The sequence below is a fragment of the Loxodonta africana genome, chromosome 2, assembly GCF_030014295.1.
Source record: "Loxodonta africana isolate mLoxAfr1 chromosome 2, mLoxAfr1.hap2, whole genome shotgun sequence".
Classification (NCBI taxonomy): domain Eukaryota; kingdom Metazoa; phylum Chordata; class Mammalia; order Proboscidea; family Elephantidae; genus Loxodonta; species Loxodonta africana.
This window is the reverse complement of record NC_087343.1, coordinates 810,320-822,759: the sequence shown is the minus strand read 5'-3', so window position 1 is coordinate 822,759 and position 12,440 is coordinate 810,320. Positions and strand designations below refer to the sequence as shown.

Here is a 12,440-nt window from a genome sequence, read left to right as displayed (position 1 = left end):
GCAGGGTCACCCACGGTAGACAGGTTTCAGCGGAGCTTCCAAAATAAGACAGACTAGGAAGAGGACCTGGCGATCTACTTCTGAAAAGAATTAGCCAGTGAAAACCTTATGAATAGCAGCAGAACATTGTCAGATACAGTGCCGGAAGTTGAGCCCCTCAGGATGGAAGGTGCTCAAAATGGGACTGGGGAAGAGCTGCCTCCTCAAAGTAGGAAAAACCTTAATGACCTTGATGGAGCCAAGCTTTTGGGACCTTCATATGCTGATGTGGCATGACTCAAAATGTGAAGAAACAGCTGCAAACATCCATTAATAATTGAAATGCAGAATATATGAAGTATTAACCTAGGATAATTGGAAATGGCCAAAAATGAAACGGAACACATAAATATCGATATCTTAAGCATTTGTGAGCTGAAATGGACTGGTAGTGGCCACTTTGAGTCAGACAATCATGGTCCACCATGCCAGGAACGACAGCTTGCAGAACGGCATTGCATTCGTTGTCAGAAACAACGTCTCGAGATCTATTCTGAGATACAGCACTGTCAGCAATAGGGTAACATCCGTGTGCCTACAAGGACAGCCAGTTAATAGGGTTTCTATTCAAATTTATACACTAACCACTAAGGCCGAAAATGAAGAAATTTAAGATTTTTACCAACTTCTGCGGTCTGAAACTTATCAAACATGTAATCAAGATGCATTGATAATTACTGGTGATTGGAATGTGAAAGTTGAAAACAAAGGATCAGTAGTGGGGAAATATGGCCTTGGTGATAGAAATGATGCTGAGATCACATGATAGAGTTTTGCAAGACCAAGGACCTCTTCATTGCAAATACCTTTTTTCAGTAACGTAAGTGGTGACTGTACGCATAGACCTCACCAGATGGAGTACACAGGAATCAATCGACTACATCTGTGGAAAGAGGCAGTTGAAAGCTCACTAACATCAGTCGGCCCAAGGCCGGGGCTGACTGTGGGAAGGACCATCAATTGCCCATATGTAAATTCAAGTAGAAGCTTAAGAAAATTAGAACAATTCCATGAGAGCCAAAGTAGCACCTTGAGTATATCCCACCTGAATGTAGAGATCCTCTCAAGAGTAGATTTGACACATTGAACACTAATGACAGAAGACCAGAAAACTTGTGGAATGACATCAAGGAGATCATACGTGAAGAAAGCAAGAGGTCATTAAAAAGACAGGAAAGAAAGAGAAGACCAAAATGGATGCCAGAAGAGCCTCTGAGACTTGCTCTTGAACGTCAAGTATCTAAAGTGAAAAGAAGAAACGATAAAGTCAAAGAGCTAAACAGAAGATTTCAAAGGATGGCTCAAAAAGATAAAGTACTATAATGACATGTGCAAGGCCTTGGAGTTAGAAAGCCAAAAAGGAAGAACACACTTGGCATTTCTCAAGCTGAAAGAACTGAAGAAAAAACCTAAGCCTTGGGTTGCAATGTTGAAGGATTCTACGGGCAAAATGTTGAAAAACGCAGGAAGCATCAAAAGCAGTTGAAAGGAATGCACAGAGTCACTTTGCCAAAAAGAATTGGTCAATGTTCAACCATCTGAGAAGGTAGCGTATGAGCGAGAACCAGTGGTATTGAAGGAAGAAGTCCAAATGCACTGAAGACATTGGTGAAAAACAAGGCTCTGGGAATTGACAGAATACCAATTGAGATGTTTCAACGAACAGATGCAGCACTGGAACGGCTCACTCATCTATGCCAAGAAATTTGAAAGACAGCTACCTGATGTACCGACTAGAAGAGATCCATGTTGTTGTTGTTTTTAGGTGCCATTGAGTCAGTTCCGACTCAGCAACCTCACGCACAACAGAACAAAACACTGCCCAATCCTGCGCCATCCTCACAATTGTTGCCACGTTTGAGCCCACTGTTGCAGCCACTGTGTCAGTCCACCTCGTTGAGGGTCTTCCTCTTTTCCTCTGACCCGTACTCTACCAAGCATGATGTCCTTCTCCAGGGACTGATCCCTCCTGACAACATGTCCAAAGTATGTAAGACGCAGTCTCGCCACCCGTGCTCGTAAGGAGCATTCTGGTTGTACTTCTTCCAAGACAGATTTGTTCCTTCTTTTGGCAGTCCGTGGTATATTCAATATTCTTCGCCAACACCACAATTCAAAGGCATCAATTCTTCTTCAGTCTTTTGTATTCGTTGTCCAGCTTTCACATGCATATGATGCGATTGAAAATATCATGGCTTGGGTCAGCGCACCTTAGTGCTTCAAGTGACATCTTTGCTTTTCAACACTTTAAAGAGGTCCTTTGCAGCAGATTTGCCCAATGCAACACGTCTTATGATTTCTTGACTGCTGCTTACATGGCTGTTGATTGTGGATCCGAGTAAAATGAAATCCTTGACAACTTCAATCTTTTCTCCATTTATCATGATGTTGCTCATTGGTCCAGTTGTGAGGATTTTTGTTTCCTTTATGTTGAGGTGCAATCCAAACTGAAGGTCATGGTCTTTGATCTTCATCAGTACGTGCTTCAAGTCCTCTTCACTTTCAGCAAGCAAGGTTGTGTCATCTGCATAATGCAGGTTGTTAATGAGTCTTCCTCCGATCTTTATGCCCCATTCTCCTTCATATAGTCCAGCTTCTCGTATTATTTGCTCAGCGCACAGATTGAATAGGTATGGAAAAGGATACAACCCTGATGCACATCTTTCCTGACTTTAAACCAATCAGTATCCCCTTGTTCTGTCTGAACAACTGCCTCTTGATCCATGTAAAGGTTCCTCACGAGCGCAATTAAGTGTTCTGGAATTCCCATTTCTTGTTATCCCTAACATTATCTGTGATTTCTTGTGATCCACACAGTTGGTTAAATGTTTATGTCTATTTCAAAGAAAGGTGATAAAATACAATGTGAAAATAATGAAACAGTATCATTAATGTCACACACAAGTGAAATTTTGCTGATGGTCATTCAAAAGCAGTTGCCATATATTGACGGGGAATTGCCAGAAACTGAAGCCCGATTCACAAAAGGACGTGGAACCAGGGATATTGCTGATGTCAGGTGAATCCTGGCTGAAAGCAGAGAATGCCAGAAGGATGTTTTCCTGTGTTTTATTGACTATTCAAAGGCATTTGACTGTGTGGTTCATAACAAATTATGGACAACATTGTAAAGGATGGGAATCCCAGAACACTTATTTGTGTTCATGAAGTGTTAACACGTAGACCAAGAGGCAGTCATTTGAATAGAAGAAGTGGATATTGCATCGTTTAAAATCAAGAAAGGTGTCCTTTCACCATACTTATTCAGTCTGTGGAGCCCTGGTCGCACAGTGGTTAAGAGCTCAGCTGCTAACCAAAAGGCTGACAGTTCAAATCCACCAGCTGCCCCTTATAAACTGGATGGGGCAGTTTTACTCTGTCCTATAGGATCGCTATGAGTTGGAATTGACTCGATTGCAACAGGTTTTTTTTTTTTTTTTTTGTAATTCTATCTGTATGCTGAAGAAATAATCCGAGAGGCTGAACTGTATGAAGTAGAATGGGGCATCAGGATTGGAGGAAGACTCATTAACAGCCTGTGCTGTTCACATTACACAGCCTTACTTACTGAAAGTGAAGAGGACTTGAAGCACTTACTAATGAAGATCAAAGACCACAGCCTTCAGTATGGATTACACCTCAACATAAAGAAAACAAAAATCCTCACAACTGGACTAGTAAACACCATCATAATAAATGGAGAAAAGATTGAAGTTGTCAAGGATTTCATCTTACTTGGATCCACAATCAACATCCATGGAAGCAGCAGCCAAGAAATCAAATGATGTATTGCATTGGGCAAATCTGCTGCAAAGGACCCCTTTAACGTGTTAAAAATCAAAGATGTCACTTTGAGGACTAAGGTGTGCCTGACCCAAACTATGGTATTTTCAGTTGCCTCATAGACATGCAAAAGCTGGAATGAATAAGGAAGACCAAAAAAGAATTGATGCTTTTGAATTATGGTGCTGGTGAAGAATATTGAATACACTGTGGACTGCCAAAAAAACGAACAAACCTGTCTTGGAAGAAGTGCGGCCAGAAATGTCTTTGTCTTAGTCATCTAGTGCTGCTGTAACAGAGATACCGCAAGTGGGTGGCTTTAACAAAGAGAAATTTATTTCCTCACAGTCTAGGAGCAAATTCAGGGCGTCAGTTCCAGGGGAAAGCTTCCTCTGTCAGCTTCAGAGGAAGGTCCTCGTCATCAATCTTCCCCTGGACTAGGAGCTTCTTCATGCGGGAACCCTGGGTCCAAAGGATACACTCTGCTCCCGATACTGCTTTCTTGGTGGCATGAGGTCCCCCAACCCTTGCTTGCTTCCCTTTCCTTTTATCTCTTGTGAGATAAAAGGTGGTACAGGCCACACCCCAGAGAAACTCCCTGTATATAGGGTCAGGTATGTGACTTGGGCAAGGGTGTTACACCCCACCCTAATCCTCTTTAACCACAGGTAGAGATTATGATTTATAACACGTAGGAAAGTCACGAAATGTAGGACAATCACACAATACTGGGAATCATCGCCTAACCAAGATGACACGTATTTTTGGGGGGACACAATTCAACCTATGCCAGCTCCTTAGGAGCAAGGATGGCGAGACTCTGACATACTTTGAACATGTTATCAGGAGGGATCAGTCTCTGGAGAAGGACATCCTGCTTGGTAAAGTACAGTATCAGTGAGAAAGAGGAGACTCTCAACAAGATGGATTGACACAGTGGCTGCAACAACGGGCTCACGCATAATGACGATCAGGAGGATGGTGCGGGACCAGGCAGTGCTTCGTTCTGTGGTGCGTAGGTCCGTGCGTAGGGTCACTAGGAGTCGGAGTGTCCACAGCACCTAACAACAACTGATGCTTTGTGATCATGTTCTGTGCAGTTTGTTACCCCGAGGTTGCATTTGGTGAAGTTACATTCAGCTCTTTGTTTAGTGGCTGTGAGATGATGCTCTAACAAAGAAGTCACAGTAGGCGGTCACAGTAGGCGGTCACAGTAGGCGGTCACAGTAGGTAAGAGAGATCGCGGTGCGTAACAGCAGATGCATCCACACATAAAATCATCCAAGCAAACTTAAGAAGCGGGACGAGCTTTTATTAAAGAAAACCAACTTTACTGACAAACGTAAGATTTGAATAAATAGAAGGGAAATGACCTGTGTGGGACGGTCTCTGTAATTAGTTGACCGTTGCTGTGTAACACCCTCCATCCCTCCCCATTTAGTGGCTTCAAACGACCACAGCTCAGAATTGTGAGGTTGGCCATTGGAAGGACTCGGCTGGTGGGTCTGCCAGCCAGTCTCCTGCAGTCAGCTGTCAGCTGTCAGCAATACCTGTGTCCCTTGAGGTCAGCTCTCAGTGGGCCCCCACGTCCCTTCAGGTCAGCTGTCAGTGGGTCTCCACATCTCCTGCAGTCAGCTGGGCACTCAGCTTGCCCTCAGGAAGCAGCCTGGCTAGTCCTTGAGTGCCACTCACAGGAGAAGGGACCCCAGGCCATTGCTGCCTGGGCTTTGGTGCCTTCAGACGGCTTTTTTAATATTTCACCTATCTTCTTTAGCTTACCTTGGCCCACAAGTTAATTTGATGCCAGCTACTCTGTGATGCTCGAAGCAGAAGTCTTTTAGTTTTGTAGTTTATTTCCTTCTGCAATGACAGCCTGCTGGGGTGTTGTCTTGAGGCAAGGGCCACATGCAATTGAGTTGCTACCACAAGACAGGTGTTGGCAAGTGTGGACTCTAATTTACTCTTAGAGGATTTGGGGCTCAAGGTTTTTCCATTCAGATTCTTTGGCTTCTCCCCCCATTTCATTGAAAACTGGTACTCGTTCAAGTCCATGGATTTGCTGTTGCTGGCGGTGGGCAGTGAGCTTCTGGATACAGCTTACCCTGTGTCGGGGACAAAGAGGAAAAGTGATCAGGGGTTTACTTGACGTGGTCACTCATCTCTGCTGCTTCCTCTTACATCTCAGGACAGGAGGAAATGAAGGAGACAGGTTCACAGATGTTCCTCTGCTGGGGCCCTTAAGACCTTCTCCCCTGGCCCCACCGAGGGGACAGGCACCACACAGTGAGATGCAGGCCTCCTGGGCAAGGGGCCTAAAAGGGGCTCGTGGACCCCCAAGCCCCTGGGGTTCATCAGACATCCTCAGTGAGGAGAGGCCAGAGGCCTCTTCAGGTGTCAGGGTATAAATTTCAGGGCTGACGAGAGCCAGACATCATTTTTTGGAATTTTTCTTGTCGTTAGGTGCCGTCGAGTCAGTACCAAATCCTAGCGACCCTGTGCACAACAGAGCAAAACACTGCCCTGCCCCGCGCCACCCTCACAACCTTTGTCGTGCCTGAGCCCATTGTTGCAGCCATTTTGTCGGTCCATCTGGTTAAGGGTCTTCCTCTTTTTCGCTGACCCTCTGCTTTACCAAGCGTGACGTCCTTCTCCAGGGACTGGTCCCTCCTGATAACATGTCCAAAGTCTGTGAGACGAAGTCTTGCCATCCTTGCTTCTGAGCATTCTGAGCACACTTCTTGTAAGACAGATTTGTTCTTCTGGCAGTCCATGTTGTCATTGTTGTCGTCGTTAGGTGCTGTTGAGTCAGTTCCGACTCAAAGCGACCTCGTATACAACAGATTGAAACCCTGCCCAGTCCTGCGCTATCAGCACAATCGTTGTTATGCTTGCGCCCCTTGTTGCAGCCACTGTGTCAATCTATCTTGTTGAGGGTCTTCTTCCTCTTTTTCCCTGACCCTCTACCAAGCATGATGTCTTTCTCCAGGGACTGGTCCCTCCTGATAAAATGTACAAGATATGTGAGAGTCCATAGTATATTCAATATTCTTCCCATCACCATAATTCAAATGTGTTAACTCTCCTCAGTCTTCCTTATTTGTTGTCCAGCTTTTGCATGGATACGAAGCAATGGAAAACACCATGGCTTGAGTCAGGTGCACCTTAGTCCTTAAAACAAGCTCTTCAACACTTTAAGCAGATCTTTTGCAGTAGATTTGCCCAATGCAATGTGTTGTTTGATTTCTTGACTGCTGCTTCTATGAGTGTTGATTGTGGATCCAAGTTAGATGAAATCCTTGACAACTTCAGTTGTTTTTTTTTTTCTGTTTATCATCATGTTGCTTATTGGTCCAGTTGTGAGGATTTTTGTTTTCTTATGTTGAGGTGTAATCCATACCGAAGGCTGTGGTCTTTGATCTTCATCAGTAAGTGCTTCATGTCCTCTTCACTTTCAGCAAGCAAGGTTGTGCCATCTGCATAACACAGGTTGTTAATGAGTCTTCTTCCAATCTTGATGCCCCGTTCTTCTTCATGTAGTCCAGCTTCTCGGTTTATTTGCTCAGCATACAGATTGAATGGATATGGTGAAAGGATACAACCCTGGCGCACACCTTTCTTGACTTTAAACCATGCAGTATTGCCTTATTCTATCTGAACAACTGCCGTTTGGCCTAAGTACAGGTTCCTCATGGGCACAATTAAGTGTTTTGGAACTCCCATTCTTTGCAGGTTTATCCATAACTTGTTACGATCCACACAGTTGAATGCCTTTGCACGGTCAGTAAAACACACGTAAACCTCTTTATGGTATTCACAGCTTTCAGCCAGGCTCCATCAGACATCAGCTGTGATATCCATTGTTACACGTCGTCATCTGAATCCGGCTTGCATTTCTGTTAGTTTCCTGTCGATGTACTGTTGGTATCCGCTTTTGAATGATGTTCAGCAAAATTTTACTTCTGTGGATATTAATGATATTGTTTGATAATTTCTGCATTCTATTGAATCATCTTTCTTTGGAATGGGTACAAATATGGATCTCTTCCAGTTGGTTGGCCAGGTAGCTATCTTCCAGATTTCTTGGCATAGACGAGTGAGCGCTTCCAGGGCAGCATCAGTTTGCAGAAACATCTCAGTTGATACTCCGTCAGCTTCCTGGAGCCTTGTTTTTCACCATTGCCTTCAGTGCAGCTTGGGCTTTTTCCTTCAGTACCATCAGTTCTGATCATATTCTACCTCCTGAAATGATTGAAGGTCGATCAATTCTTTTCGGTACAGTGACAGTGTATTCCTTCCATCTGCTTTTGATACTTCCTGCATTGTTCAATATTTTGCTCATAGGATCTTTCAGTATTGCAACTTGAGGCTTGAATTTTTTTTTCAGTTCTTTCAGCTTGAGAAATGCCAAGCGTATTCTTGCCTTTTGGTTTTCTAACTCCAGGTCTTTGCACGTTTCATTATAATACGTTACCTTGTCTTCTTGAGCCGCCCTTTCAAATCTTCTACTCAGTTATTTGACTTCATCATTTCTTCCTTTTGCTTTAGCTACTCTGCATTCAAGAGCAAGTTTTAGAGTCTCTCCTGACATCCATTTTGGTCTTTTGTTTCTTTCCTGTTTTTTTAATGGCCTCTTGCTTCGCGTATGACGTCCTTCCACAGCTCATCTGGTCTTCAGTCATTAATGTTCAATGCATCAAATCTATTCTTGAAATGGTTTCTGGACTCAGGTGGGATATACTCAAGGCCGTACTTTGGCTCTCATGGACTTGTTCTAAGTTTCTTCAGTTTCACCTTGAACTTGCATATGAGCAATTGGTGGTCTGTTCTGTAGTCGACCCCTGGCCTTGTTCTGACTGATGATATTGAGCTTCCTCTTTGTTTCTTTCCACAGATGTAGTCGATTTGATTCCTGTGTATCACATCTGCTGAGGTCCATGTGTATAGTCACTGTTTATATTGTTGAAAAAGGTGTTTTCAATGAAGAAGTTGTCTGTCTTGGAAAATTCTGTTATGTGATCTTCAGCATTATTAGTATCACCAAGGTTGTATTTTCAACTATGATCCTTCTTCTTTGTTTCCAACTTTCACATTCCCATCACCAGTAATTATCAATGCATCTTGATTGTGTGCTCAGTGAACTTCAGACTGCAGAAGTTGGTAAAAATCTTTAATTTCTTAATCTTTGGCCTTAGTGGTTGGTGTGTAAATTTGAGTAATAGTCATATTAACTGGTCACCCTTGTAGGCATATGGATATTATCCTATCACTGACAGTGTTGTACTTTAGGCTTGATCTTGAAACGTTCTTTTTGATGATGAACGTGACGCTATTCCTCTTCACTTTGTCATTCCTGGCATAGTAGACTGCATGATTGTCCGATTCAAAATGGCCAATACCAGTCCATTTCAGCTCACTAAACCATTACTGTCAAGTCAGTTCCAGCTCATAGTGAGCCTACAGGACAGAATAGAACTGCCCCACAGGGTTTCCAGGGAGTAGCTGGTGGATGTGAACTGCCCACCTTCTAGTTCACAGCTGAACGCTAACCACTGCACTGCTGGGGCTCTGTCTCGGCTCACTGATGCTGAGGGCGTCCGTGTTTATGCTGTTTCATGCTGAACGCTAACCACTGCACTGCTGGGGCTCTGTCTCGGCTCACTGATGCTTAGGGTGTCCGTGTTCATGCTGTTTCATGCTGAACGCTAACCACTGCACTGCTGGGGCTCTGTCTCGGCTCACTGATGCTGAGGGCGTCCGTGTTCATGCTGTTTCATGCTGAACGCTAACCACTGCACTGCTGGGGCTCTGTCTCGGCTCACTGATGCTGAGGGTGTCCGTGTTCATGCTGTTTCATGCTGAACGCTAACCACTGCACTGCTGGGGCTCTGTCTCGGCTCACTGGTGCTGAGGGCGTCCGTGTTCATGCTGTTTCATGCTGAACGCTAACCACTGCACTGCTGGGGCTCTGTCTCGGCTCACTGGTGCTGAGGGCGTCCGTGTTCATGCTGTTTCATGCTGAACGCTAACCACTGCACTGCTGGGGCTCTGTCTCGGCTCACTGGTGCTGAGGGCGTCCGTGTTCATGCTGTTTCATGCTGAACGCTAACCACTGCACTGCTGGGGCTCTGTCTCGGCTCACTGATGCTGAGGGCGTCCGTGTTCATGCTGTTTCATGCTGAACGCTAACCACTGCACTGCTGGGGCTCTGTCTCGGCTCACTGATGCTGAGGGCGTCCGTGTTCATGCTGTTTCATGCTGAACGCTAACCACTGCACTGCTGGGGCTCTGTCTCGGCTCACTGATGCTGAGGGCGTCCGTGTTCATGCTGTTTCATGCTGAACGCTAACCACTGCACTGCTGGGGCTCTGTCTCGGCTCACTGGTGCTGAGGGCGTCCGTGTTCATGCTGTTTCATGCTGAACGCTAACCACTGCACTGCTGGGGCTCTGTCTCGGCTCACTGGTGCTGAGGGCGTCCGTGTTCATGCTGTTTCATGCTGAACGCTAACCACTGCACTGCTGGGGCTCTGTCTCGGCTCACTGGTGCTGAGGGCGTCCGTGTTCATGCTGTTTCATGCTGAACGCTAACCACTGCACTGCTGGGGCTCTGTCTCGGCTCACTGGTGCTGAGGGTGTCCGTGTTCATGCTGTTTCATGCTGAACGCTAACCACTGCACTGCTGGGGCTCTGTCTCGGCTCACTGATGCTGAGGGCGTCCGTGTTCATGCTGTTTCATGCTGAACGCTAACCACTGCACTGCTGGGGCTCTGTCTCGGCTCACTGGTGCTGAGGGCGTCCGTGTTCATGCTGTTTCATGCTGAACGCTAACCACTGCACTGCTGGGGCTCTGTCTCGGCTCACTGGTGCTGAGGGCGTCCGTGTTCATGCTGTTTCATGCTGAACGCTAACCACTGCACTGCTGGGGCTCTGTCTCGGCTCACTGGTGCTGAGGGTGTCCGTGTTCATGCTGTTTCATGCTGAACGCTAACCACTGCACTGCTGGGGCTCTGTCTCGGCTCACTGATGCTGAGGGTGTCCGTGTTCATGCTGTTTCATGCTGAACGCTAACCACTGCACTGCTGGGGCTCTGTCTCGGCTCACTGGTGCTGAGGGCGTCCGTGTTCATGCTGTGTCATTTTTGACAACTTCAGATTTTCCTGGATTCGTACATTCTGTGTTCCAATTATTAACGGATGTTTACAGCTATTTCATCTTTTATTACGGTTGGAAATTTTAGTGTATCCAAAATGCCTATCAGTACAAAAAGGATGAATTTCATCATTTTCTATTTTTAAAAAACAAACTTTAAATTTGGTCAAGCATGTCAGATTTTTAACTTTGCACCATTTTGAAATCCTGATTGTAATGTTTTTCTGGTTAAAATACTGGTGTCTTTATTTTTAGGAAAGATCCGCACGGGTTTTTTGCTTTCCCCGTCACGGACGCTATTGCTCCTGGATACTCGATGATAATAAAACACCCGATGGACTTTGGCACGATGAAGGACAAAATCGTCGCTCACGAATACAAGTCTGTCACAGAGTTTAAGGTTAGTTGATTTCCATGCCTGAGCTGGTCGTCAGGCTCTGTGTGTGCATGTTTCTGTCCCGGGAAGCACTCCATCCGTCTTTGGCTGTCACAGGTTCACACACAGGCACACATACATACGCAGAGACACACACACATCCGTGCCTGCATTAGTGTTTCCCAAACACAGCATGAAGGAAACGATTGTGACTTTCTCAGTGTTGTTGTCAGGAGTCTGGTCTCTGCTGCATGCTGTTAAAAGTTTTGTTTGTTTTTTCTTTAACGTTACTGTGCTGATATAAACAAGACATGTTGGGTCGAGCAGTGATGTAGTAATCCAGTTTGGCCTGGCACAAGCATGGGTACTAGGAGATGTGATTTCCTGATTCTTGGCTTTGTCCTATGGTAACTAACTGGGTATTGATATTTGGAGTCTTGTGTTTTTACATCCACTGAGTACTCTGATCACAGCTCTGTCCTTGTCACTGGTTCTGAGAACTGGAAACTGCTCTTTGGCTTTGAACTGGGCCTGGGCGGGAGTTGTCTTCTCGGTGAGCAGAATGAATACTTGGTAAAATCTATAGCGACGTCGTTTAGAGAAGCCTGAAGGTCCTCTCTGAGGCTCCACTGGCTTTGGGTTTTGACGTGTGGGCACTCGCTGGAGGGCGGCTGACCCAAGGAAGCCCAACCCGCAGGCTTGAGGCGACCTGCACGTGGCTCGGCAAGGCCACACAGTCCAGCCCTCAGCCCCACACATCCTTCCTTCTGGCCCCGTGCCTCCCTGTGGCCTCGCTCCCCTCCCTTTTTTAGCGACAACCTCAAGCGAGCAGCACCCACTGTCACGTGTCCTCAGGTGCCTGTTCTGAGCCTATGGCCGCCGTGTCCATGCTAATTAGCATGGCGGATAGTGGCCTCTTGTCCTGGGGACCCTGATCCACAGCCAATGGTGAGCTTAGATGGTGACCTCACAGGGCCCACAGCCAGGTCAGCCAAGGACAGAATTTAACATACCTGCACACTCATCCTCCATCATGATGTCAGCTTACCTGTGACAGGTGTGTGCTGAGCAGTGTGGTTATAATAACAAAATACT

At 45.8% G+C, this 12,440-nt stretch overlaps 1 protein-coding gene across 7 annotated transcripts in view; it reads left to right on the top strand.

The window, feature by feature from the left end:
• The window catches only part of BRD9 (bromodomain containing 9), a 40,651-nt gene that overhangs the window by 5,626 nt on the left and 22,585 nt on the right, over positions 1 to 12,440 (top strand). For 6 of the 7 annotated variants that reach the window (XM_064270331.1, XM_064270327.1, XM_064270315.1 and 3 more), the window contains exon 5: positions 11,225 to 11,369. In XM_064270331.1, coding sequence (XP_064126401.1) covers positions 11,225 to 11,369 — 145 coding nt within the window. The remainder of the gene's footprint in view (positions 1 to 11,224; positions 11,370 to 12,440) is intronic. The other variant, XM_064270334.1, reaches the window with a different exon arrangement.